The 26,616-nt window shown below is 36.4% G+C and overlaps 1 protein-coding gene across 3 annotated transcripts in view; it reads right to left on the bottom strand.

Annotated features, from left to right (window-relative positions):
• Positions 1 to 26,616, bottom strand: part of VAV3 (vav guanine nucleotide exchange factor 3) — a 398,937-nt gene that overhangs the window by 91,303 nt on the left and 281,018 nt on the right. For 2 of the 3 annotated variants that reach the window (XM_024235630.2, XM_054530500.2), the window contains exons 18-19: positions 24,367 to 24,392; positions 19,476 to 19,521 (exon numbers count right to left, since the gene is read on the bottom strand). The exons of the other annotated variant lie outside the window; for it this stretch is intronic. In XM_024235630.2, coding sequence (XP_024091398.1) covers positions 19,476 to 19,521; positions 24,367 to 24,392 — 72 coding nt within the window. The remainder of the gene's footprint in view (positions 1 to 19,475; positions 19,522 to 24,366; positions 24,393 to 26,616) is intronic. 3 annotated transcript variants of the gene reach the window in all.

Here is a 26,616-nt window from a genome sequence, read left to right as displayed (position 1 = left end):
GTAGAAATAAGTTAGGTATCAATCAGCTCTTGGGGGCCTTTTATAGTTAACATACTGTAGACTGGTTCTGAGTATGGGCTGAAGAGTTCAAGTAGGAGAGGCCATGCTATCTCTCCTTTAGGTAAATCATTCTTCTGATAGTCTGGAGGAGTCAATAAAAGAAGTCAGGATTGGAGGCAAGACGAACAGTTGGGAGACTATTACAACAGCCGACAAATTGAATAATAATTTACTAAATACCAGTGGTGTAGAAGAAGGGTTAGATTGTGGGAAAATATGGGGGTTGAGAGTGGTCCATGTCAGGGTGGACAACAAGGGGTGCATTGTCTGGGGATAATTTAAAAACAATAATAAAACTGTCTTTTCATCAAAGCTGGTTTGGTTTTTCTTATCACATGGGCCAGCAATTCTCAGCAATGTCAGTGATAAAATATCCTTCCCCACTAGTAGGTAGACTACTCCCATTGTATCCACCCTCCTTGGCACAGCACTGCTAAACACTTTTGTGTGAAGGGTCCTGCACTAAATCTCCCTAGGAAATGTAAAGATAAAGACCAGGTGTTTGTCCTCAAAGGAGCTATCAGTCTAGCAAGGGAGATAAGGGACATAACTCAATAATTATAGCTCACAAATACACTTTTATATGATCAGTCATATGACGAGCTCAAGGGTGGCAGCCAACTAGTTTTACATACCTGACTGCACACAGCCGTCCCTGCTGAGGGCAGAGCCAGTGTCTTGCAGGCCAATGCTAGAACCACTCTGTCCCAGCCTGATGCAGAGGGAGGAGGGATCTCTCCATGTCAGTATTGCTGCATAACTACTAGGTCGTCTCCTGGTTGCAAAATCACACAGCCAAAATGCATGGCAGCTCTTGCCATCTCTGCTTTATACACACACTAATGACGCATAAAGAAACAAAGGGTGATGGATATTATCTGTAAATGCAACTGTTGAAGGAAGGTAGAACTGTGAGGAAAAGGGAAACTGTTTCAGAATCAAAACAGGGAGGGGGAAGAGTATTTGCAGAGAATGCTCCCGAGGTCACCATGTTCATAAGTAACACCACGTGGCCTGCAGAATAGAGGTTTTTATGCCAGTATTTTCACCACACACATTCTCTTCCTTTAGCCCTTCACCTTACCCTTCCTCTTCACTATAGAAAGAATATTAAGATACTAAGATGTGAACAGGTATTTGAAATCATGAAATCCAACTCACCAATTGTCAAGAGTAAAATAATGTCCAGAAAAGTTAAATGAGCTACCAAAGTCACCGAACTGGCTACTGGCACTGATGAATAATGAACAATGTTCTTACTCTTAAGGGAAAAAAATAAAAGAGTTAATGTCTTATTTCTCAAAAGCATAGTTTTTGGAGAATGCCAGAGTGACCTGAAGCAAGGTGATATCTGCAATTTGGAAATTGGTGTGTGGGCCTTCAGGACTGTGATGGCCATTACTATGGCAGGTAGGTGAAATCTGTGATGTCTGGACTAGGAGCCACTATTTCCAGAAGCAGCACAGAAGACCACCGTGGCTTCTGATCCCTCACTCCCTTTCATACTTCTATAGCAAGATCATTTGAGATTTTTTTTTTTTTTTTTTTTTTGAGACAGAGGCTCACTCTGTCACCAGGCTGGAGTGCAGCGGCACGATCTCAGCACACTGCAACCTCTGCCTCCGGGGTTCAAGCAATTCCCCTGCCTCAGCGTCCTGAGTGGCTGGGACCACCACCACACCCAGCCTGAGTGGCTGCACACCACCACACCCAGCTAATTTTTATATATATATATATATTTTTTAATTTTATTTATTTTTAGTAGAGACAGGGTTTTACCATGTTGGCCAGGATGGTCTCCATCTCCTGCCCTCGTGATCCACCTGCCTTGGCCTCCCAAAGTGCTGGGATAACAGGCGTGAGCTACTGCACCCGGCCCACTTGAGATATTAATTTGCATGTTTTCCACAGTATTTTCCCTCTCTTCCTCTTATAAGCAGGCTGTTAAGACCTTTGTTTCCTTGCCTTGGGGAGCATTGCAGGGTAGTGAGCAAAAGCTTGTAAAGTCACAAATTCTCTTTGCCTTTTGTATAGCTTGGTTACTGAAGAGATTATGCTGAGTGTGCCCCAGAGGAGAAGAGAAAGAAGGATCAACCTTTGACAGAACTAAGAGAAGGGAGAGAAGACTCCCCAGAAGCAGAATATAGAGGTTTGTGGGTCCCAGAACACCCAGGAACTGCTTACCACGCATGGCTTGTCTAGGGAGGCTGTAAGACTTCACCAGCTTAATAAGCACCTAGGAATGCTGGGCCCTAGGCCTTGCAGCCCTTTCAGATCAGACATCGCACTGCTCCCTGTGTGAGACATGAACATGCAGTCATCACACGCCAACCAAAGGGATAAGAGCTCAAGGCTGGAATTAAGCTGATTTTAAGAAAATACACGGTGGTGTAGTTTATGCACTCCTAAATTTAGGGACTGAAATTCCTACTAGCTACCTTCTGCAGTGTAGGTCATTCTATAGACAGCTAGTAAGTGCCCACTGCCCTCTAAGGCCATCAAATTGTGCCTGGTTTCTTACCCTGAAAATGCTGCACTAACTGCCCAGCCCATGTTCAGTTCTCTTTAAATACCAATCTATAGCCTTTTAAATATCATAATGATCTATTTGTAAGATTGTATCATCTCTAGAAAACTGAAAATATTTTACTTTTAAATATACTAGCTAACACTTATAAAGCATTTGTCATGTGCCAGGCCCTAAGGTTAATATATACCTTAGTATATATTAACTCGTTTAAGCCTCATGACAACCCTATGAAGTAGGTCTTATTTCCATTTTAAAGAAGTTAAGGTACAGAGGGTTTAAGTGACTTGAGCAAGGTCACAGAGCTGGTAAATAGTGAAGACTGCATTCAAACCTAGGCAGCCTAACTCTGGAGTTTCTGTATCATTGATTTTCAAAAAAGGCATCATAAGCCAAACATGTAAGAGCCAGCAGCTTGTACTGCTGCCTCTGCTCTAATGGATCTGGACACTTAAAATCAAAACAAGACAACAGCATGGCTATGGCCTCAAGAGTCTGGTATCCAGAACCTGCCTCTATAGGTTTTAGCTCAGCTTCTACACCTCTGCTCCAGGAATGTATAGATGGTGGCAAAAATCAGGTGATGCTAATATCTACCATTTATTAGTACGGACGAAGACCCAGACACTGTGCTAATGTTCCACAATATATTCTTTCAGTTAATCAATACACAAAAATTCTGGAAGGTGGATGCTAATAACACCCCCATTAACAAAGGATGGACTAGGATACACTGCTAAGTAGTGAGAAAAAGCACTGAGCTGTGCAATGCTAACTACAAAACTAATTTTTTAACCACTTATATTGTCTGGCCACCCACACATGCACATAAGAGCATGCCTGTAATGGGGTAGCAATGCAGGAAATATAATCCAACAATGTCTCCATATGTGCCTAGGAAATGAGATGCAATTTTTACACACAATAATGTAAATGAATTTATGATAAGGTTTATTGCCATCATTAGTGATGGTTTCGCTGATGATGGTTTATGTTAGGATTATTATACACACACACAAACAAATCACAACATAGAAAAACAATCATCCTCTATGAATTATTTAAAATAGCAACATCATGCTTAAAACTCTGTTTTCTGTACAAATCTTAATGAAGACATTAAGGGAAAAGACAGTATAAAGTACAAACAGAAGCAGCATTTATTACATTAGTTTGGGGTCATTTCCTGATATTTTGCTATGATTTTATTTTCTAATCACGTTAAAATCAAAGGCACACTAATGAAAGATCTAAAACGCTATGTGGAATGAGCTTCCTTCCTTGCCTGGAATCGTAGCATCCCAAGGTTGGCAGAGACTCGAGGGGCCATCTGCAGTGTCTGCTTGCCCTTTGCCCAACTGGGCCCTTCCGAGAAGCTCTTTCCCAGGCTCTCCAATCACCTCAGCTGGTCCTCTCTCATCCAGGACCCAGACAGTCATATGATAGCAACCCTGCCTTAAGCCTTCACATCAAGGTCATATTTCTCCTTTCATTTGATATTGACAATTAAGAGTGCTTATCCTTCTTTAGTCTGACCAAGATTATTTCTCTTTAGCCTACTTCATCTCACTTCCTCCCTCCACTGAGCATCTGGCATGATCCATAATTGTAGCCAGCCTGGCTAAAAAATAAATCTTCTGATAAAGTGCACTGATTTAATGAATGCATTCCTACAAGACTCCTAAATTAGTTAAAAACATACAATGCTTCTGCTAGTTATGGAAACACATATATGGAAGTTTTATAAGGATTTGGTTAAAAGCTCAGTTTCAGCGTTTATTACTTACATGAATTTGGACACCTGTCCACAACTCTCAGTGTAGCTTTCTCATCTGTAAAATGGGCATAATACCTCTCACAGCTTTGTTGTGAGAATTAAAAATAAAGCATGTAAAACCTCTAGTACATCAACAAATATCACTCTAATATTCATTCCATGGCTACTTCACCAACATGCTGATTGACATATAAATCATACAAAGATGAATTTGCAGTCATGGAGTACAGTGAAATGTGTAGAATAAGAGATCAGCAAACCATCAACTTTTTCCTCATTGTAGTGAGAGAAAGAAAAACTACAGGCGTGGTCCCAGGAACTATGTTTGGACAGTCTAGAGAGGAGGAAATTAACAATTCTAAAGAAATTTACTATTAAATGAATGCAGGTGTTTCAGTAGGAATTTCTAATGTCTAATATTAACTTTAGCTTATATTTTTTAGGAGAAACATACAGTTTTGATTGTCACATGTTAAATGGAATTTCACTTTATTTTGGCTTTTAGCTGGCAGTATCTTATTACATAGGCATCCCGTAACAGTTAGTTCACAAGCTACTTATCTCAACATGTTTATCTGAATTCTCTTCAACTCTTTCACGATACGGGTGTGGGGTTCAGGATTTCTAAGGGAGTCAGCACTGACTATACAGAGAAAAATCCCCAAGGGAGAAAGTCAGGAGCTGATAAGAAGGTCAAAAAGAACACACGGGAAAAAAAAAGAAAAACGAGTTATGCCGGTGTTCTTCAAAATTGAAGACAGAAAAATTCTTGGCTGCACTTTCATTCTATTTCACCTTACAAAAACCTCCTGCTATTCCACTCTGCTCAAAGTCTTCTTTCCAAACTACTTTGAATTAAAACATGAAGTAATCCTTACTAAGTGTCCATAGGATCTCTTCTTTATCCTTCGCTGTGTAAGTGGGGACAAAAAGAGCTACCCAGTATTGTTGCTGGACACCAGCCTTGTCTGCCTCCTGTTATTTTCAGAAACCTCAAGGCTGCATTTTCACCCATGTCCTCAGAATTTCTTGTTCTTCTTTTGGCTTTTTACAATGCTTCTAGTAGCAGGGGCCATGGAAATAAAGAAATGAAGGAGACAGGGGGCATCTTCTAATAGAGACAAGAAAGAAATAAACACATTTTCAAGAATGCCTGAAAATTTCACCATGGATCCATTCCTATCTTTGATACTCGGTAGCTGATGGTTGTAAATAAAGGTAGACTAGAGCCTCCTTTTCTTGCACAACAGGTTTTTTGTTTTTCCTATTTATGATTGTTTAAATTGGTGTTTCTGTTTTCCAGCATGAGGTTTACATTAGTTTTTTCTTTTTTTTTAGATTGTCATCCCTTTCATCTATTCGTGAGGTGCTGTATTACTCATGAATTTTAAATTGGAAGGCAGAAGAAAAGAGGTAAAGAAATAATTGCAAAGAAAAAGCTGTGTACTTTCCAGTGAATGGTAATAAAAACCTCCTTAGAGGAGAGAATAACTATATGGCTGACACTAAAATATAATCAATACTACATACTGATCACCCAAATAATGTTACAGTTGAGAATACACATGGCAAAATAAAGATGATTTCACAACTTGGCACTTTTCAAAATTATATGACATGATTTTGTATGCCATGGCTAGGTTCAGTTTTCTATCCTGATTAATACATTATATCATTTGTGCCAGTGTATGTGGGTAGGGTGAGTATTTTCATCTCCATTTTACAGATTAGAAAACTGAGGCTTATTAAATTGTCCAAAGATTTGCACAGCAGCTTGGACTGAAAGTCATGTTTTCAAACTTGATGCCCATACTGCTTCCTACCAGTGAGAGTAAGAATTTCCATCACTGCTGGCTCTTGGCCAGCTATCCCGTGCCAAGCACTGAGCTTGAAGTGCTTTGCCTGTGTTATGACCACACAGAGAGGAGGTAACAGAGCCAAGAATCTGGATCCAGATCTCTCTGATCCATGGGCCCAAACTCTTAACCAACGCACTCTACTTCTATACCCTATGCCCGGGCATTCTCAGAGCATGTTAAATTTACATAACATTATCACAAATTAAATAACAGCCAAATTAAAACCTTTGCAAATGAAGATTAAACACTTTTTTTATTTTTTATTTTTTGCCTTTCAGAAATGTTATTGAAAAAAACTGGCAAGAGACATGAAGTATGTTTGTTCTTGTGCTTCGATGGTGATTAATGAACTCTTTTTGAGAGAGGCAAGATCTGTACTTGGCATTAATATTATAAACTTTTCTCAACCCAGTAGCTTCTCTTTAGGTGGGGGGAAAGCAGTTACATAAGGCAGCGATTAATGAGATGCCACAAATGTTGACTTAGTCCCAAATAGGGATTTTTTTTCCTCCCTCAAATCTGAGTGCTTCACCCAAATTAATTTTAAGTCACACTACAAATATGAGTAAAGTGCCGACTTGAGTTGAAAATACATCATATGCTCAACCTGAGTCCATATGCTTTTTCCCCAATTTCTTCCTGTTTTGCTAGAAAAAAAAAAAAATCCTTGAACAGTTTGAGATTCCAAGAAGGTGTTGCCATTTCGTTTTCTCAAAATCATTGGCCAGATTCTGTTCTTGGATACTGCTTGAATTTAAATGGAAGATGCACAAAGTATTTAAATCTGGGATCCCCAAAGCATGGCATTACCATTTTTTGAAATGGCAAAGTTTCTTCCTCTGGGAGTGAAAAGCTGTAGTGTTAGGACTATAATGGTAGGTGGAGGTAGAGAAATACATGTACGCTTTCATGTTTTATCTAATCATGTACATGTCCTCTAGACAAACTGAAAGGGTAATTCTTACTCCCAAGAAGGAAAGCTCTGTCCTGAACTGAAGACATCACACGATTTTGTTGGGGCATTTAATATAATAGGTAGCTATGATCACAACTGTTAATATCTGGACATCCAGAAGCATGTTCTGTGAACAGATCATAAGGGGCAACACGCCAGGCAGGAATCCAAAGTCATTATTCTACCTGCTTACAACCGACTTCTCCAAGAAAGTCTATTTATTAAACACCTAATATTTTCATGATGACATATAAGACTTTCCAAATTAGAACTTGAAAGTGTAGAATCTCCACACTGTTTTTGAAATGAGAACATATCTACTGCATACTTCAAATAAAGTAGAAGTTGAAATTTTCATACTTTGATGAAAAATTACTAAAATTAAAGCTCTTTTAAAATAATAGGTCTAGTCTCACTCCCAGGAGCAGCAGAGTAAATTAAGATAAGGAAGATTTGTAAAATAAAGGGAGACATATATGTACAAAAGGAAATAAGAACAATGGGAGGAGCTACTCTGAACTCAAAAGGCAGAGCTACAGAATATTTTTCTTCCTACTTCTAAAAATCCTTGGGGAAGTTAGGCTTAGTTTGTCATATTTTACCAAAAACAAAACAAAACAAAACAAAACTGATCATTTCAATATTAAGTATTTATATTTGTTTAAAATGTAATTTCCTATCTATACAGAACATGTATTGTGACATGCTTTGCACAAGATAACTTACAATTTTAGCAAGCCATGTGTATAATAAAGCACAAAACAAAAAGTACACAATATAATTGTGGTTGTTATGCAACAACAAAAAAGATAAGTTTAGACTGGGTGCAGTGGCTCACACCTGTAATCCCAGCACACTGCAAGGCCAAGGCGGGAGGATTACATAAGGCCAAGAGTTTGAGACCAGCCTGGTCAACATGGTGAAACACTGCCTGTACTAAAAATACAAAAACTTAGCTAGGCATGGTGGCACATGCCTGCAATCCCAGCTACTTGGGTGGCTGAGGTACGAGAATCGGTTGAACCTGGGAGGCAGAGGTTGCAGGGAGCCAAGATCTTGCCACTGCACTTCAGCCTGGGCAACAGAGCAAGACTCTGTCTCAAAAAAAAAAAAAAAAAAAAGATAAATTTAAATTCTGTAAAATCTTGTAACGTAAATCCTGAAAAACATTTTAATGTACATTTGGAATTAGTCACAGAATTAAAATCTATTCCTTAAATAAAAATAAGTTAAATAAGTTATTACTTAAAAATAAGTTAAATGGCCAAATGCTACAAAAATTAAACAATAAAATTATAAGTAGGTGTTTAATAGGTCAGAGGAGGGAAAATTTTCTAAGCATAAAAGCAGTAAAACAGATCATAAATAAAATGTCTGTAACTTTGACCCCTGGTAAATTTAAAACTTTATATAGAAACAAATACACCAGAAAAAAAATATAAAAATATTTTCAATAAATGTAAGATTGATCTCTCTCACACACACACATATATTCTTACAAGTAATTTAGAAAAGCACCAAATCTTGAATAGAAAGAGGGGGGAAGCATAATAGATAATTCACAGAAAAAAATACAAATAGCCAAAAACATTAAAATATTCTATCTCACTAAAAATCAAGGAAGTTCATATTATGGTATCAACTACTATAATATGATAGTAAGATACTATTATTTTCCTATCTAATGACTTATAGTGAAAAGAATAATACAAGGTTGGTGGGCATAAAATAAGACATATTCTCATACCCCAATAATATGTGGGGATATAATTCAATGTAACATTTCTAAAAGGTAAATTTGGCAACATCTACATCCAAAATCTAGGAGTTCATATGCTTTGACCCAGATATTGTACCTCTATGATGCCATTGTTAAATAATAACCAGCTATATGGAAAAGTATGTTCATGTACAGATGTTCCTCAAAGCATTTATAAAAATAAAAATTAGAAAGACTAATGTTCAACAATAAATTATACTAAAATCCACTTCCTTATTTCTGAAGAGTATTTAATGATTCAAGATTCAAGTGCGGCTAAGATGATCTTTTCAACCAGTCCTAGCTGCCCATGTCGCTCCTCTGGATAAAACCCTTCCAAGGGCTCAATCTGTTCATCAGAATAAAGTCCAATTCCTTGATGTGCATCAACCAAGATCCTGCCTTGGTTTTCCTTCCATTCTCTTTGTGAATGGCTCTCCTGCTCCAACCCTAACCATCCTGTGCCTTCTCCAACTCAGGGCCCTTCTTGGAGCTGTTCCCTCTGCCTGCAACCCTCTTCTCTCCATTCAGATGCTGTTGATCCCTGCTTATATCCTGGATTCCAGGTTAGACATCATTTCCTGATGCTCACATATCTAAAGTCTATGTCTCTTTTAAGCATACCCTCTGTTTCTCCCTGATCTCAAATCTTCACCATTACCTTTGCTCCAGGACATAGGGAGCTGTGTGAGGGAAAACACATCTTGTTGATTCTTGTACAATTAACACCAAGTCAGTATACTTGTCAAACAGTTGAAAGAACAAATGAATCAACAAATATGCTCAATGAAACAAAATTAAGTGATAAAAGGAGAATATCAAACTGGAAACATAGGCATTTAATAAACATGTGGCTGCACATAAAAAAGAAACATATGAGGAAAAAAGTGTGTAACAAAAGTATACAGGGTGATTAGTTGAGTGAGAGGATTACAGGTAATTTGTCCAGAGAACTTTTTCTACACTTCCTTATATTTTCCGAATATTTTACGATAAACTTTACAAAATGAAAAACTCTAGCAAAAGAAGCTCAAGTGTTATTTTTTTAAAAATCTATGCTGCCTCATTTTTAAATAATACTTGGACAACAAATATCTATTGTATTTCTGTCACCACTGCAGTTATCCAAAAGCCAACACTGCAAAATAATCTGAAGGTAGTTTTTCAGAACTGCATGATATTTAAAAATTATACACTGATTTAAATAGTTAACTCCTTAAAATAGCTTTTAAAAAATTCAACTGCATTCAAGTTTAATATTTAGACTGCCAGAAATTATTCTTTCCATTTCCAAACTGTTAAGCAGAGTGAGTTCTGCTGGGTGCCATCCACATGGCGTGTTTCAGTGCCAGTGTCTACAGTTGTTTGTTTCAGAACCTCTAATTAGCTGTCTTATCTTCTGGTAGGGATTCTTCTGGTGCTAAGTTTTAATCGCCCAAATTAATTGAAATACTGTAGCAATTTCAGATTAACATTTTCAAAATTAACAATGCATAAAATAAAATCACCCATAAATCTGCTTGGTAACAGCAGCCACTAATGAACTCTGAAAATCAGACCAGATCCCACTGCTAACTTGCACAGAACTATACAGCTAGACCACAGGAAATAAGCTTTTCTCTGTCCAAAGCTTGACATAAGTAAAATATACAGAAGATGTCTAGAAGGATAAGGTCTCTAAAGCCAAATACGCTGCAATTAATTTTGGCACCCACCGAGTGCTGTGTGACCTTGGTTGAAGTACTTAACCTCTCAGAACTTTGGTTTCCTCTGCTGAAAAACCCCAGTGATCCTTGCCTCCTGGTATTGAAATACTTAATCCCCTTCCCTGAATGTAGGTAACCAAAAGAATATGGCAAAGGTGATGGGATGTCACTTCTGTGATTATATTATACATTTTAATGTCCACCTTGCAAGGAAACCCTATCACCTTCTTGGTTTGCATATTCTGATGAAGCAAGCATCCATGGTGAGTAGGTCCATGTAGTAAAGAACTGAGGACAGCTTCTGGCCAAGTGTTCCAGGTCATAAGGCCCTCAGTTGAACAGTCCAAAAGGAATGGAATCCTGCGAAAAGCAGCGTGAGTTTGGAAGTGAACCCGTCCCCAGTTGAGCCTTCAGATGAGATCCAGCCCTGGCCGATATCTTAAGTGAAGTATTGTAAGAAACCCTGAAGCACAGAACCCAACTAAGCCATGCCTAGATTTCTGGTTCACAGAAACTGAGATAACACATGTGTGTTGTTTAAAGCTGCTAAATTCATGGTAAATTGTTATATAGCAATAGAAAATACAGGTATCTATATGTATCAATAACCACCACTATCATCATAATTTTCGGAGCACTTAGTATGTCCTAAACTTGGTTGATACTTTATTATCTCATTTAATCTTCATAATAATACTAGGAGATGGCTGCTACTATTACTTCCATTTTAGAGACGATAAGCAGGTTTATTTGTCTAAGATCATATAGCTAGTTAGTAGAGAGGCAGGACACAAATCCAGATCTGTGCCACTGTAGAACCCTTGGTCTATACCACCACACAGGGCTACCGTTGGAGATTAAAAGTGCTGTTATGCATGAATATGTTTAATACAGATAAAATTTAAAAAGATCTTTCCTTCTCTTTCTTTCCTCGTTACTCCTTTATTGCCGTGAAGCAGGTAGTGGCTTAAATTTAATGCCTTAAGAGCTGTATTATCTGGCTCTCCCACATTCTTACCCTGACCTTTCTTTTAAGGATGGCACCTTTCTTCAATTCTGTCCCCACAAAACATGCTGTGTTAGGTTCTGTTTCCTCAGTTCTCTAATCCGATAAACCAATCTATACTAACATGTGAGTAGATAACAGTAGAAAAAAGGATGATCACTGTCTAAAAACAGTGAGGTACCATGACAGGGCTACAGGAAGATCAAAAATGTGGCAAGAAAATTAGTGTTTTCTTTTACCACTGCAAAGAAAAAGCTTCCAGTTGGAATAAACCTTTGTTGGGAATCTCCAGTTCCTATTTTAGGTTCACTTCTCCAGATCAACCATTTTGGATACCAGAGAACTATCAAACAGAGGATCCTACAAATGGAAAAAGGACAAGGTAGGAGAGGTGGAAAACCTAGGCACAGTATGCCCAAGGATGAAAACTGTCTGAAACTTGTTGCACACAATAAGAGATGTACATTTTAATCTGCTAAAACCAAGCCTCTCTTTCCTCTCTCCTATTCATTTGTAAACAGAATTATAGAAAAAAAATTCCATGTGGACAAGCTAGTTCAGTCCCACTTCCCACCTCAGAAGTGAGTGCAGAAGCCAGGTTGGCCAATCAACAGAGCATTCTGGCTGCAGTGATTGCTTCAGAGAAGAGCTCATGGTCTAGGCTAGGCCAATTAAAGCTCTCCTTGAGATTCTGCTGGATTTACTGAGAGAAAGATGTTCTATTTTCTCTGAATTAACCAGCTGTGGGGACAATGTACATGAAGAGCTGCTAACAGACAACTTTGCCTCCACATGAGAAAAACCTCTGTGAGGTGCATGTTGACAAGAAGCCAATAGAGGAGAAAGGAGAACTAAGACACAAAGAGAAACTGAACCCTAATGATATCAGTTGGAGTCCCTGGATCCATCTCTGCCTGAAGCCAAAATGCTTTGGAATTCCCAGTCACCTAAGTCAGAAAACTCTCAATTTTTTTTTCCTAAGCTAGTTTGAAATGGGTTTTTGTCACTTGGTAATCAAAAGCATATTGGTTGGTATATAATTGAACTGACCCAAACCTAGGAACAGACTGATAACTTCATTTAAACATATGTAGTTCTAGTAAACTTACTTTTACTGATGTCTATTTAGATATTTTGTTTCCTTGTCCTGTGTCCTTCAGTTTGCAAAAAATTCTCCCTCATCTGCCTTCACAGTCAACCAGATCATTCATAACCTAGATGACACTTTGGTAGTTCATCATGTACTATACAATATTACTTTGACATTTTATGTTTGTATGTCTTAACTCTCCAGCAAAATTCCAAGTTCCTCAAAGGCAGAGGAACTTCCATATATTTCTAATACCTATATAGAAGAAAACGAATGAGCCTCAAAAGAAAAACGATCCATAAAAACAATTATAAGAACCTAATATAAGCTTTTATTTTCATTCAAATTAAAAATTTAGAAATCAGCTTGATTTGAACATGCTGAAAGATAACTAATTGCCAATATGAGTCATTTTGACAGAAATTCCACAAATAGCACTCCAGGGTTCTAATTAATTTGATAATAATCTTGCTATTTGTATATAGAACTGTAGTATAAATAAGATCATAAATTACATTAAGAATTACTTTATCAATGTCCTCTCCTGAAATCAACTGGATATCATTTGCATCAAATATTGTTATAGAAAGTCAGTATGTTTTGACCCAGTTGGTTCCTTTCATTTAAGTTACTTCAGACCTAAGTGCTGAAACAAAATTATCTGCCTCTCAGAGGTTGCTGGCCCATAAGAAATTACTGAATTTTCTTTATCTACTTAGCATTACATGGCATATCCTTCTTTTCCTGAAATGGAATGGTATTCAACCAGCATAACCATAGATATGGGAAAGGAAGTCCACTCCATATCTGATGTTCTAAGCAGGGAACAGTTTATTGATGATAAATGTTCGAAGTAGCTCACTAGGTTCATTACTTCTTTTTCAGGATTTTCTTCTAAATATTTAATAGATACATACTTTATCTTCTAAAACATAACTACTACAATAATAGAAATTGTTAGAAGTGCATAAATGGCCCAGAGTAGGTTCTAAATATAATTCAAACATTCTGTTATTTCAGTAGTCATGATACTGATGTATATTTTCCATCTAAAAGCACCGCCATGCACATCTCCAGATATTCACCTCACCTTTGTTCTGATTCTGAAGGTGCCTGACCAGTATAAAAGACAGGCTTGGCAAGGCATGCACAGACCTGACAAACAACAGCAGTAGTGATCCTTTGTGAACTCGGAATGAGCCTTGAAGGGGAGAAATAAATCCTCCTCCAACCAAGAAAGATGTGAGCAAGGGGTTGTGGTGCTCATTTCAGAAATCTGTTACCACGGAAAAGGGAATCAGAAAGGTAGTCCTGAAAATGACTAAAAGAAGATCAACTGTCCTAGTGCAAAACTAGTCTTATTGCCCATGGTTTAATAGAAGCTTGAAAAAAAGTCAGCTATTTTAAAAACCAGAGCATGCTCCTCGGCATTTGTTCACAGCTTGGATTTCTCATTTCTCTGCAATGAATCTTAATCACTGGGTTTACTGTCCCAGTTTTTTCAAGTTCATTTCTTTCAATGTGAAATATATTTTTACACATTTACAATTATGTTCCCAATATTTAGATTAGGATTTATATTTGATGAGAAATTAGTTTTGGAGGTGATAGAAAAGACAGAAGCAGGTTTGACTGATTAATATGGAAATATTCTAATCTATAGAAACTTTACTATTATAGAAAAAAGCTCCTTTACTAAAACCTTCAGGAATATGCATTTGTCTCCCTCATAAAAAAGAAAAGAGATAAAATGTATTTTTAGATAAGTGCATTTAAAAACACTGTGTTGTTATTTTTCTCAATGTTTTGTATTTGGAAACAAAAATATAAAATTTCTCTATTGAACATATTGATATTACATTTAAAAGCAAATCTAAAAGAAATCAACAATTCTGTTTAGACTTGGAATAAATTTCACAATCCTTTGAAATTAAAACACTAAGAACAATAGTATTAAATTGTAATTCAATACTATAAACCAGTATAAAAATTTTTATTTATATAAATGAAAACATTTATACGTAACCCAGCTTAAAAGCAATTTGAGACATTTGTGTTTCCCAATTTGTTTTGCTTTCTTGTATGTATTGTGTAATCCTAGATCTTTTTATATGTTTATTAAATGATTCACTAATTGTTTTTAAGACACTGCTATACAGTAATAAATCTGCATAAAAATAGTATATAATATTTAAAAAATTTATATGTACATTTATATACATGCATTTATGCAATCAGAACTTTGTGTCTGTATCTATTCCTTTCCTAGGAAGAATATAAATTCTTTGCGGAAAGGGGCCATGTTTTATAATTAATGACAATCCTGTGCTTAATGTCAGATAAGAAATGAAATTGGTAATGAAAGAAAGATTTCTTAGATTCCTTTCTTCATACAATAACAAATGAGAATGGCGTTATATGTCAATCCTATCCACCTGAAAGAGGAAGTGACCACCTTTGAAGATGTCTCTGCTACAAAACAGTAAGACATCTCCTTGGTGAATAAGAAAAGACAGTTTTTCTAAGCCACATGCATCTCTTTGTAATCAAGAGTCTAACAATGAGCATCTGAGAAAGAAGAGTTGTCAGAAAGGACTCTTATCAATTTAATCATTACCTATTCATTTATTATTCAAGGTTATCACAAAGCACAAGAATAACTTAAGATCAGAAAGGGTGTAAACTATTTAAACATTTCCCATCTACTCCACATAATCTTTAGGCAGCACAACACAGAATGATGGCCTGAAGTGTTTAAAAGCTAGTGACTGTAGGCTTAAATGCAGGATGCTATGAGTTCCACAAATCTAAGACAATTTTGCAATAATCTGAAAACATGGACCCAGTGAAAACAATACATGCCCTGGTATACAGATTTGCCACATGCAAACTGAAATAAATCTTGTATCTCCTACACTGAGACAGAAGGAAATTTTTAAAGCTCAGTATTAAAATTTAATTGGTAACTTTGACCTTGAGTGCCACTTTAGGTGAAAAATATTACATCAGTGCTCAGATTTTCTTGAGATTTATGATCTCATGTTCTTGAAAAAGGCCTAGCACCTCCGTGTTCCTGAAATAATTGATATGTCTGTTACAAGTGTTATTTTCCTGATACCAACATCTGTCTTAGGAAGAAAAGTACAAACTGATGAAAATTTCCTGCTACATTTAAGAAATCCAAAAGAGCTACCAGAATTTGCATCTAATACATTACTATATTTATAAAAGCAGTCAAGATTATAAGTTGATACTTTTATTAGCACACAATAGAAGACAGGAAAAAATAAAGAGCAAAGCCATTTGCAAATATTGTCTATAAAGATTAATTACAATTATTAATAGGGAGTGAATGATTTAAATGTGCTAACAAGCTACAATGCAAACCTACAGTTCACCCTTTCTTGGATTTGAATAAACCCCACAATATATGTTTTCAATATTGGGATTGGGATTTTTTTTGCTTCTTTATTGCAATAACAAACAGTAATAATTTCACCAAAAAAAACTCTCAACTATCACAGTTGACTACGTTTATTGGTAAAGATAAGCAAAAGATCATGAAAGCCATTAGATTAAGGGGGTAACAACAAATCTGAAAATGACTGTGATTATGTAGCTTCTTATTTCAATAGAAATTCAACATAAAATTCAGGGTCTGTTTAATATTACTCTCCTTCACATGACAAAATGTCCAATATGAAAGAACATGCTCTAATATAAACTAGTTAATATAGTAATTGCTATACTTAGCATTTATTATATACTGGGCACCTTTCAGAGTACTTTACTTGCTCTTTTGTTTCTTGAGATAAGGTCTTGCTCTGTCACCCAGGCTGGAATGTAGTGGTGCCATCACAGCTCACCAGAGTCCCAAGCTCCTGGCTTTAAGTCATCCTCCCACTTGGCCTCCCAAAGTGCTAGGATTACAGGAATGAGCCACCTTGCCTGGCCTACATATATTAGCTCACGTAATGCTCACAACAACAACGTAAGGTAGGTCCTCTTATTCATTTCCTTTTACAAATGAGGAAACTATGGCACAGAGAGAGGAGGCAAGCTGCCGAAGTTCAAACAGCAAGTAAACAGCTAAGGCCAGTCCCAAGCCCGGGCAACATGGCTCAGAGCCATGCTTCCCACCACTAGACTATGCTGTGTTTCATTAGTATATCAGCAGGAGGAATTTAAAAAGAAAGAATGTCAATGCACACATAAAAACTGTATCATCACTTATTAATTCATGTAGCATTTATTAAGCACCTACTACCCATTGGACTATGCATTAAGTTCCTTTCCAATGCAAAAGGGCTATAGAGAATATATATAATATACCTTTGAACATGGCTCTGAAATTTGGACCTGGTGAAGTAGTTACACCTGGCCTCCTAAACTCTTTAATCAGTTGCTTTTATAAGCCACTTTAAGTGAGGCCCTGCAAAGTCATGTGTTGGCACTTGGAGATGTTAAGTAAATTAACTATAGGATAAAAAAAATCAAATGAACTTCCATGGTAGAAATACTAACAGCAAATAATGCATTGTGGAAGCAGTTTGTCTACGCAGACTCAACTTTACTGATCCCTTGTTTAAACATTTTATCTGAAAATCTCTAAACAATAGCCACATGAGGATCAAGGCACGCTGGTCATCAAGCAAGGGTTAACTTTGAACAAAGAAGCTTTGCAACTAACCAGCAGAAACAGGCAGAGATCCAAAAGTCAAGCAACTTTAAATACGTAAGTCAAGCCTAAATCAAAAGACAGCTGTGGGAAGAAATAGGCTTACTATATATCAGCAGCTTCAACAGGCAAGATCATCAAGTGTTTAGTTTTTTTATTTCCAAAAATATGGAAAAAGGAACAATACACTCATATACATTTATTATACATAATGGAAAACTTTTTTTTTTTTTTTTTGAGACAGAGTCTCGCTTTGTCGCCAGGCTGGAGTGCAGTGGCGCGATCTCGGCTCACTGCAAGTTCCGCCTCCTGGGTTCACGCCGTTCTCCTGCCTCAGCCTCCCAAGTAGCTGGGACTACAGGCACCCGCCACCACCCCCAGCTATTTTTTTTTGTTTGTATTTTTAGTAGAGACGGGGTTTCACCGTGTTAGCCAGGATGGTCTCCATCTCCTGACCTCGTGATCTGCCCACCTCGGCCTCCCAAAGTGCTGGGATTACAGGCGTGAGCCACTGCACCCAGCCACGTATGTTCTTACAAACATAACATACAACAGCGCTTCTCTTGTAAGTTGATTCTTCATGAAGTTCTAAAGTCTTTGGACAAATAGAAAAACAAAACAAAACAAAAAAACTGTACCTATACAAAGCCATCACCTTTAGGATAAAGGAGTATAAATTTGTTTTATTGTTGTTCTACTTTGCCATATTTATAATCTGGGAATTTACTAATCTAAATAATGTAAGGGATTCTAGAAAATTTTGGCTATAAATGGTTCAGTCAAATATGTTCCTATTGACACACTACAAATATAAAAATGCATTTCCCTGAGGGGAGAAGAAAGAAAAAATACATTAAAAAAATAACATTTATAAAGGTTAAGTAATTTTTCTGAAACAGCAATACTATAACACACACAAAATAAGACAAAAATATTATGTTCACAGTCATATACCCCTACTGAAAATAATAGAGAAAGTCACTTCTAAATATTATTGCAGGGAGTCCTCTGCAAAGGATATTGTCTTGGGAAAGTCAGAACTATTAAAAAGTAAACCAGGACCCCTGTTTTTTTAATGGCTTCAAATTTGTTTTGTAGTTAAAAGGTTTAAACTAGTCTCAGGACACAAGTGAGGCAATTTCTAGCCAGAGGCAACAAAGCTCCTATAAATCTTAAACAGCTCATAAACTGGCAAGGCTACCATGGGTGTGGTTTCAGTTATAAACTATAATGCTTTGAAAACTAAACTTTACAACTAGGTGAATACCACTTATGATGGGAAAACAAAATGAAATACATAGTCCAGATTATTTTCCAGCAAAGCTACTCTATTTCTCATGTTCCCCTTGGTTTATCATCAAGTTAGTGTATTTGGAATCCTTTAACTGTGAATACCTTTTACTCACAACAAAAGGATCCACATACATAAAAAATCTTTGGTAATTAAACTGTGGAAGGAAGGCATTGCATAATGGATGAAAAATAATTATACTAACATAATGACAGGGCAAATCTCACAATGCTAAATAGAAAACAACTGAACATTTTCTGCAGACAAATAATTGGTCTCCGGAGAAGAAACTTGTCACAAAGTCCCCAAAAAACATGCTGCTATTATAAAATAGCACGGATATAGAATTAAGAAATTTTCTCAGATGGGGGGTGGGTACCAGTTGTCTGGTTTATGCTCTCCCCTACTTACTTAGAAAACAGTAATTTTTAAGTGCCAGCTAGCTGGTTGGTTTTCTTATTAGATTTACAAAGGAACACAGGGAGGGTGCTGGATATGTAAGCATTAACCAGGCACCCTGAGGCTGTTCAGTAAGCAAATAACCAGCTCAACTGCTGACTGTGGAAAGAGTGCAATGCTGGTGGTTGCTGGTAGTTACTCATGTGAATGATTTACACGTTAGACCGTGACCTCCTGGTCACACATTATACACCAAATTATGAGGAACAAAGGCCAACAATATGCCTGACTTTCCACAGCAATTCCCATATACTTTCATAAGCACTTAGCTGAAGCCATGATTACGGAAGGTTTAATCAGAAACACACCTGGATCCACCTGTTTAGGAGTTCTTCGCAGTCCATTGGTCCGTTTCTGTGCAGAAAAGTAAAACAAAGCAGAACAAATATGTGTTGGTAATTTTGCACTATTAAATTGTATTACTACTGGCACTTTGGAAAGCAAATGAATGTTGCACATTTTCCAAGTAAAAGTATGACTAAATTTGATCAGAATATGGTTTTAAAGTTTGTTTTATTTGTTTTTCTAGTAAGTCTTCCACGTGTATATCATTACACTTGATAAGTTGTTGGTACCTTATAACAGTAAGAAAAAAAATGTTTTTGGTAGCCAACTGCAAATATTGGGACTCAATTTGTTAAGTCATAGTGGCGATGGAGAGAACAAAGCTCAGCAGCCATCTTGGTTAGAATATGTTCCCAGCCAAGACATATGAGCAACAGCCTTAAACTGATCTCCTAAAACTCTAACTCAGCTATTTATGGGGCCTCACAGACCAGACTGAAGAAGGTATACAACCTCAAAACAAAGATCTGAAGCTCTGATTTTAGCCAATACTTAAATGAGAATAGTGTTTTAATTATAGACTAGTTGTATCTGAACACTTTAAAAAACAAAACAGACATGCAGCTTGTGAATCATAAAAATGAATTCTTATTATAGAAAATGAATCTGTAAGAAAACAACTTTGCATTACAAAAATTACAGATGAAATACAAAACAAGAGATTTTAAATCTATGAAAATGCATGGCTACATATTTTATTTCTAAAGCATTAAACTCATTCCCACCTAATAACTACAGTAATCTCACTAATTAAGAAGGGCTTGATTTCACTTCTTTATTATGCAACTGGATGAAATGCTGAGTCTATGACTATCATACAATCTAGATTTTCACAAAAGCAATTTTCTTTTTATGTGTTGGGGTTTGTATCAGTGTGTGAAGACTTGGTTTCATTCAGAGCACACTTGGCTGTGCTAAGCACACATTAGCCACGGATTTCTCTCAGGGTTCTTTCTGTTGTTTTCATTCACAAGTTAAATGGATGAAATGAGGTTTTTTTCCAGCCTTCCTAAGGGCCTCAAAGTCATATGCAGCAGACTTGCAGGGTTCTCAGGTGAAAGCAAATTGGAGAAATTTTTAAAATGTAATTTTGGTTTTTACTCCAACTACTTTCAACATGGATTTGTAAAAGACTGCTAGGATCATTAAAATCAGCATTGAAGCTATGTTGAGCAAGATGGATAGCTGCACTAGAAAAGCTATAACAAGAGTCACTGTGAGTGAAAGGAAAATTTTGCTCTAGATTTGTTGGTAGCCAAGGCACAAAAATTGGAAGCATAATGAGTTACAGACTCATGTCTGATAATATGAAAGAACACTAATTTAAGGAAAAATTCTTTTCTGTCTGAAAATTTATAATTTAGAGGAACTCTATATAAACAACATCGAACAACACAATTGACAGTATTTTCAACAGGAAATTATTTAATGATGGGCAACTTGCTATTTACTTCCTACATATCCCATCATCTTCTTAATGCACAATAGAAGCTGTCTTTCTACTGATTTTATACCTACTACTATCAAAGTACTAGGAATGCAAAAAAAAAATGAATTTAACTCTTTGGTTTGATTCCTAGAATGCCTAAATTAGTCCCATGTAGGAAATATAAACTTAAAATGTGAAAAGGGGACCCTGACTTCAAGAGCAACTCTGTATTCTTACACCTTGAATTTAGAATTAAAATAGGCTACACATTGCAAGTATTAAGGGAATGGATTCCAGAATACTCCCTAAGTTCAAATTCAGTTTGAACACAAACAGTTAAGTTTATATCTCTGTGCCTGTTTTCTCATCTATAAAATGGAGATAATACTAGCACCGACTTCACAGGTTTTGCAGTGAGAATTAAATGAGTTAATTTACCTTAAATGCTTGGAACAGTTACAGCCACATGGTAAGGATTATTAAGTGATAGATTATTAGTTTTTTGTTATTTTAAATGTTTAAATTCACACAAAGTAATTCTTCTACTCTTTAGGTGCCTTACTACTTATACTTTAGGTTCTTTCTCCTGAAAATCCACTGAAAATCAGTCACTCTGAAAAAAGAAACCTTTCTGCAGGAAGGGTGTGCAGTGGAATAAACCATGAACTGGTGTATTTAAAAAATAAACATAGGAGGAATTTTCACCTCCCTAAACCAACTGCATTTGGAGAGGCTAAGATTTTTTTATACTTTAAAAGAACCTAAAAAGTATTTTATATTGAAAAACCTGGAGATGTTTAGCAGATCATATTTTGAACAATTTTAAAGGGCAAATTTCATTTGTCATTCTGTCATCTCTATGCCTATACTCCCCTCCCCAATCTATATTCTCAAAAGTCTAGGACGGAGCTGGACAGGCCCTTGTCCCCAGCAGGAAGAGAAGGGAAAGGAGGAGAGGGCACATCTAGTACACCCCTGGAGCTCTCAGTTACAGCCTCACACCACCATGAGAATCAGTCTCCAGGACCTTCTCAGTCTCCTTTGATCTACCTAACAGTGGTGGGCTGGCGGCGGGCGGCCGGAACCAAACAAACTCAATTCTATAAGCATTTGGCAGTTATTTCTTGTCTCATTACCATTACCTTATCTTTCTTTCCCTCTAAAAAAAAATGGATTTAAAGTAGCTAAATATGTATGCAATGATAAACTTGCTTCTTGGAGCCAGAGGAGCTTTCCGAAGGTCCACTCCAGAATGGGACGTGAGATGAACAGCCCAGGTATGGTTATGGATGCCCCACGGATCCTGTGACTAGTGAAAACTGACCTAACTCGCAAATAAAGTGCAAAATTAAAAATAAAAAATTCACAATCATAACTATTGAAAGGGAAGCAGAGGAGGCCTATAAACTGGTACATGGAGAGAAAGAAGGTCTTCAAGAGAGGAGAAAAAATAAAAATCACAGAGCTTACAAATTACAAAAGTGCTTCACTATTTACTTATGAGAAGATTCCTGAGCAGCATACAATCATCTGCCTTGGAGAGTGAACACACCTGGTATAGGGTGAGAGCTGCTTCTTAATATTAGTTTGCTATATTGCTCCCTTAAAACAAACTCAAGCTTCCAAATGGATTGACTAGCCTCAGAGCTTACTATAATCCTCCATCTACACAAAATAGAGATTTTTAGTACAGTCACCCAGTAAATAAAAATTATACTTATATTGAAGAGTGAAACAAGTCACTAAAAAACTGATGTTATATATTTTTAAAAATCAATGTGAAAATTAATTCCTTGCATCATAGGCTTACGTGTAATGTAAAAAGTATAAAAGTGCCTGTGAGACTTATTTAGTATCACATGAAAATTATTACCCACTTCTTATTGGCATATTTTCTTTCTGTAAGCACACCCACTTCACATTACTTAATTAAAATAAAATGAAACCATCTTCCTTGGAAAAAATAATACATATATCTAAAAGGATAAGTGTTAAGTAACACTGAGTTAAAGTTCAGAACTCTACAAGGTTTCTTTCTCAATAATATAATAATAGCATGAGAAAGTGAAAGAAGGCTGCTTTGCAAGATCCTTGGCACTGCTGGAAGAATCCTGATAGCCCTAATGAAAAATCTTACCTGTCAATGAAACACTAAAGGAAGTCTTTGGTTAATTTATTTTAGCTCTAAAGAAACTCATATGGCCTATTAAAAAAATCACCTTGTTATGCATTCTTTGGTCTAGACTTTAGGTTTTAAAATATAATCAACAGATGCACTGATTAGGTGCATATGAGCCTCTTTATATCACATTCTTGATATCCTATATGTTCAAATTATGTACTTATGCAAAAAGTAGAGACAAGCACCTCTTATATTTTGTTGTACTTTTTCTTATTTTTACTAGATGTTAGATTAAAAACATACTAATATCACTTTTAAAGAGAGGTTTTAATTGTTAGATATTAATTTATAAATCATAATTTTCATCATTGTTAGTTTGAAATTTTCATATTACTGTATTTTTGGTTCATATAACTGATCAAACATAGTTTGTATTTTATTTTTCTATGATTTCTAAAAATGTTTCACTATGGCCATTTGTGGAGGGGGGTGGGCAGTCAGGTAAGAAATCTGTTATTTTTGGTTGAAGGCCAAGGCAATGATTGTCTGGGAACCATTAAAATCTTTTCTGTCTGAAATTTTATAACTTTGGGGAACTCTATATAAACAACATCAAACAACACCATTGACAGTATTTTCAATAGGAAAGTATTTAATGATGGGCAACTTGCTGTTTACTTCCTACATATCCCATCATCTTTTGTATTTTTTTAAATAACTTTTTTTTTGGATGTTTTAAGTAACTTTATTCTGAGAGGTAACATGGATTACATACTTCTAAGCCATTAGGAGACTGTGTTAAACCAAAAGGAAATGTTACCAGATCTTGATTTGATCAATAGGATGTGATAATCATCATCTTTCTGCTCTAATGGAAAAGTACCAGAAACATGGAACCATAATCTTAGATGAACAACATTAGAATTTGCACTAATTCTACGGAATTTCAGTAATTCGGCAAATGTTGGGCAGTGACACAACATTTCATGACGGGGACGCATCTACCAACTTCTGGCGATAAGGGCCACCCTTCCCTCTGTACTTACAGTCCCATTTCATACACAGTCTTTGATTAAATATTCACATTTTTTCTCTACCTAAGATCTTTGGACAGTGACTGTGAAAATTCCTTGGATTTAACTTTTGCATTTTGTTCACAATCACTTGGTTGTTCCCTCTGTTTCTGTTTATTTCTATTTATTTTAAAAGGCACATTTAACAGTGTAAAAGCTCAAGCCTGGTTAAGTTAGCAAACAACTTGATATGCAAAGGTTATAAAAAATATTTAAAATGTTAATCTTACCTCTGGTAGTTTGAGTGTCCCTTGTTCTGAAAGAAATGTAAAAATTGGCATTGTCAGTGTAAAGTTATTTTGTTTGGTTAGCAACCTTAGCTTTCTCTGCAGAGTGGTAAAACACCACTGCTTTGTTTTCTTAACTGATACCTGTAATATATTTCCACGGTCCCTCAGGCTGGGCTAGTAATTATTTTGCAACCTTGGTTATCTTACCCTATTGGCTTGTCAGGAAAGTGACTCACAGTTTTAAATGACTTCTAGGTTACGCTTAACTTTTTCCATTGTTTATTAAGCAATGTCAGTTCTACCACATAAAGCTCCTTAAAACAGGGGCTTACACTAAATTTATATGCATGAGAGAAAGCTAAATGCAACCTTTCTTTCAACATACCTTGTTTTAAGAATCTAAAAACACTAAGCTAACAAAGGTACTGCATTGACTATTTGTAACAATTGCAAATTATACATAGTACAACATTTCGTGTGAATTGTTTTTTAAGTGGCTATAACTTTTATTTTTAATTTTGGGAGAAATACAGTTTGATTTAAAGATGGAACTTAAAAAAAACTGAGTCAGGATTGATTTTAATGCTAGTTTTCTTTTCATATTTAGTTTACCTCCAGAAATAGGAAGAACAATTCCTTCATTACATTTCAGTCCCTGTAAATGCCTAACGGTTATAAGGGCCCTGAGATCTTCAAATGCGCGCTATGGTAGAAGAGCAAAGGATCGTTCTGGGGATAAGGGCGCACACGGCACTTGGAAAACTGGTAGGCAGCGTCTTTGCCTCCTTTCCCCATACCCAGGAGTACTTATACATGTTCTAACTTCTCCAAACTGACAGGAAATTCCTCATCATCATAAGCCCAGGCCTATACTTTCCCCATCCAAAATGATCCTCTAAAGAAGCATCTGAAAGGATGCCACAGAGAGACATCAGGACAGAAAGAGCAGGCCTAAGTGGGAGCTCTGTAGGATGTTTTTTTTTTTTTTTTCTTATAAAATTTATTGATGAATAAGTACAATAAACTGCATCTATTAAAAAGGCACAATTTAATGAGTTACAATAGTTATATATATCTGTGAAATCACCACCTTAACAAAAAAAAAATACAGAACATTTCTAGGAACTCCCCCTCCCCCCGCCAAATTCTTCATTTCCTTTACAGTCAATTGTTCCACCTGCCCTTGGCTGCAGGCAAACACTGATCTGCTTTTTATCATTATATAGTAGTTGCATTTTATATAAACAGGATCATATATCGATTACTTTGAAAAACAATATGGAACTTTCTTAAAAAGGTAAACATATGCCTATCATATAATCTAGTTATTCTACTCCTAGGTATATACCCAAAATAAATGGAAACATATGACCATATAAAAACTTTTACACAAATGTTCATAGCAATGTTATTCACTATAACTCCAAACTGAAAACAACCCGAATGCCCGTCAGCCGGTGAATGGATTAAAAAGTGTATTATACTCATATATGGAATAGTATTCTCCAATAATACTAAACTATATTGAATAATATTCAGCAAAAGGAATGAATTACTCATACATAAAACAATAGGGATAAATCTGAAAATCATTAGACTAAATGAAAGAAACCAGACACAAAAGGATGTTTCTTTAAGAGATTCTAAGAAGCTCCCAGCCAGAGTTGAAGGGGAAAACTCCTGCCAGGACACCTGACTAGCTGCCACAGATTGCTTTACACAAGAAGATTGCCTCGGGCATGGAACAGGAGGTTGGTTTGTTTTTTATTTTCTCTCTAGCTTTTTTTTTCTTTTTTTTCTTTTTTTAAGGAATACTTCTGATTAATGGAAATGGAAGATCCATGGGCAGAAAGTCACCTTCAGAAGAAAAGCTAAGTCCTCATCCCTTTGTCAATTTCAAACCCCATCACCTGGGCTTTCACAAATAACTGCCTTCTATGAAGGCATCTTTGCTAGCCCTGAAATCAGCCTTTACAAGGAGTATTCCTGGACAAAAAGTTACTTCATTTCTTCTTTTCCTCCCTATTGGAAACACATAATGTTTCAGAAGAAAGATCGCCCAAGAGTGCTGGTTTGGGAAGAGGTTCTATAAAAGTGCCATTTGGCCGGCCCAGGCTTAGAACCCAGGTTAGGAGAACTTGGGTTCTTAACAGAACAGCTGTGAGACTTGCTTCACTGGTTTGCCCAGAAAGACCTATATATACCAGAATATCCCTATTCCCCTACTGGTGAGTTAGAGCCTGAACTGAG

This window comes from Pongo abelii, chromosome 1 (assembly GCF_028885655.2).
Source record: "Pongo abelii isolate AG06213 chromosome 1, NHGRI_mPonAbe1-v2.0_pri, whole genome shotgun sequence".
NCBI lineage: Eukaryota > Metazoa > Chordata > Mammalia > Primates > Hominidae > Pongo > Pongo abelii.
This window is presented reverse-complemented; position numbering and strand designations above follow the sequence as displayed.